Source organism: Fulmarus glacialis, unplaced genomic scaffold (assembly GCF_000690835.1).
Source record: "Fulmarus glacialis isolate BGI_N327 unplaced genomic scaffold, ASM69083v1 scaffold25333, whole genome shotgun sequence".
NCBI classification, from domain to species: Eukaryota; Metazoa; Chordata; class Aves; order Procellariiformes; family Procellariidae; genus Fulmarus; species Fulmarus glacialis.
Genome location: NW_009205217.1, coordinates 7,373 through 8,098, shown reverse-complemented (window position 1 = coordinate 8,098; position 726 = coordinate 7,373). Strand labels below are relative to the sequence as shown.

General features: G+C 61.6%; 1 protein-coding gene across 1 annotated transcript in view; it reads left to right on the top strand.

Annotated features, from left to right (window-relative positions):
• Positions 1 to 575: 575 nt before the first annotated feature.
• The window catches only part of SOGA1 (suppressor of glucose, autophagy associated 1), a gene marked incomplete at both ends in the record, with an annotated part of 7,517 nt that continues 7,366 nt past the window's right edge, over positions 576 to 726 (top strand). The window contains 1 exon segment of the mRNA XM_009575329.1: positions 576 to 700. Coding sequence (XP_009573624.1) covers positions 576 to 700 — 125 coding nt within the window.

Here is a 726-nt window from a genome sequence, read left to right as displayed (position 1 = left end):
GAGCTGATGTGGGGGGTTTGCCTGGCTTTTCTGTCCCCTGGCAAGGTGGTGGCAGCAAGGACAAGGGCTGGGACTTCTGGAGGTTTCCAGCTGAAACCACTGCTTCTCCACCCCGTGATGGAGCATTTGGGGCTGAGCGGGAGGAGCAGAGCCCCAGCGGGGGGGTTGCAGCGGCAGCAGCGCCAGTTGTTTAAGTGCTTGCCAGCTTTCGGGAGGAAACCTTGTTGGTGGCTTTTATTCTGCTCTGCAGAGTCTGACAGCTTTCCCTCCCCCTCTTCCCCGCGGTGGATTGGGCTGCGGCAGGGCTGGACTCAGTCCCTGCATCCCCGGTGGTGGCTCGATGTCCTTCCTGGGGCTGGAGCCATGGGTGTCCTTGCCCAGGCATCCTGCCCTGTGTCTGGGCTTTCCCTGAAAGCCTCCAGGATGGATCTCAAAGTTTTTTCCCCTCCATGAGCAGGGGCTGCAGCTTCCCTGGGATCACCGGGGTGCGAGGGTGGCACGTCCCCAGAGCTCGCTCGGAGCCACCGTGGCCCCTGGGAACACTTTTCTAATGCCCGTGCCCTCTCGGTCCCCAGGAGGACAGCGCGGACCTGAAGTGCCAGCTGCATTTTGCCAAGGAGGAGTCGGCCCTGATGTGCAAGAAGCTGACCAAGCTGGCCAAGGAGAACGACGGGATGAAGGAGGAGCTGCTGAAGCACAGGTCCCTGTATGGGGCACTAGACAGCT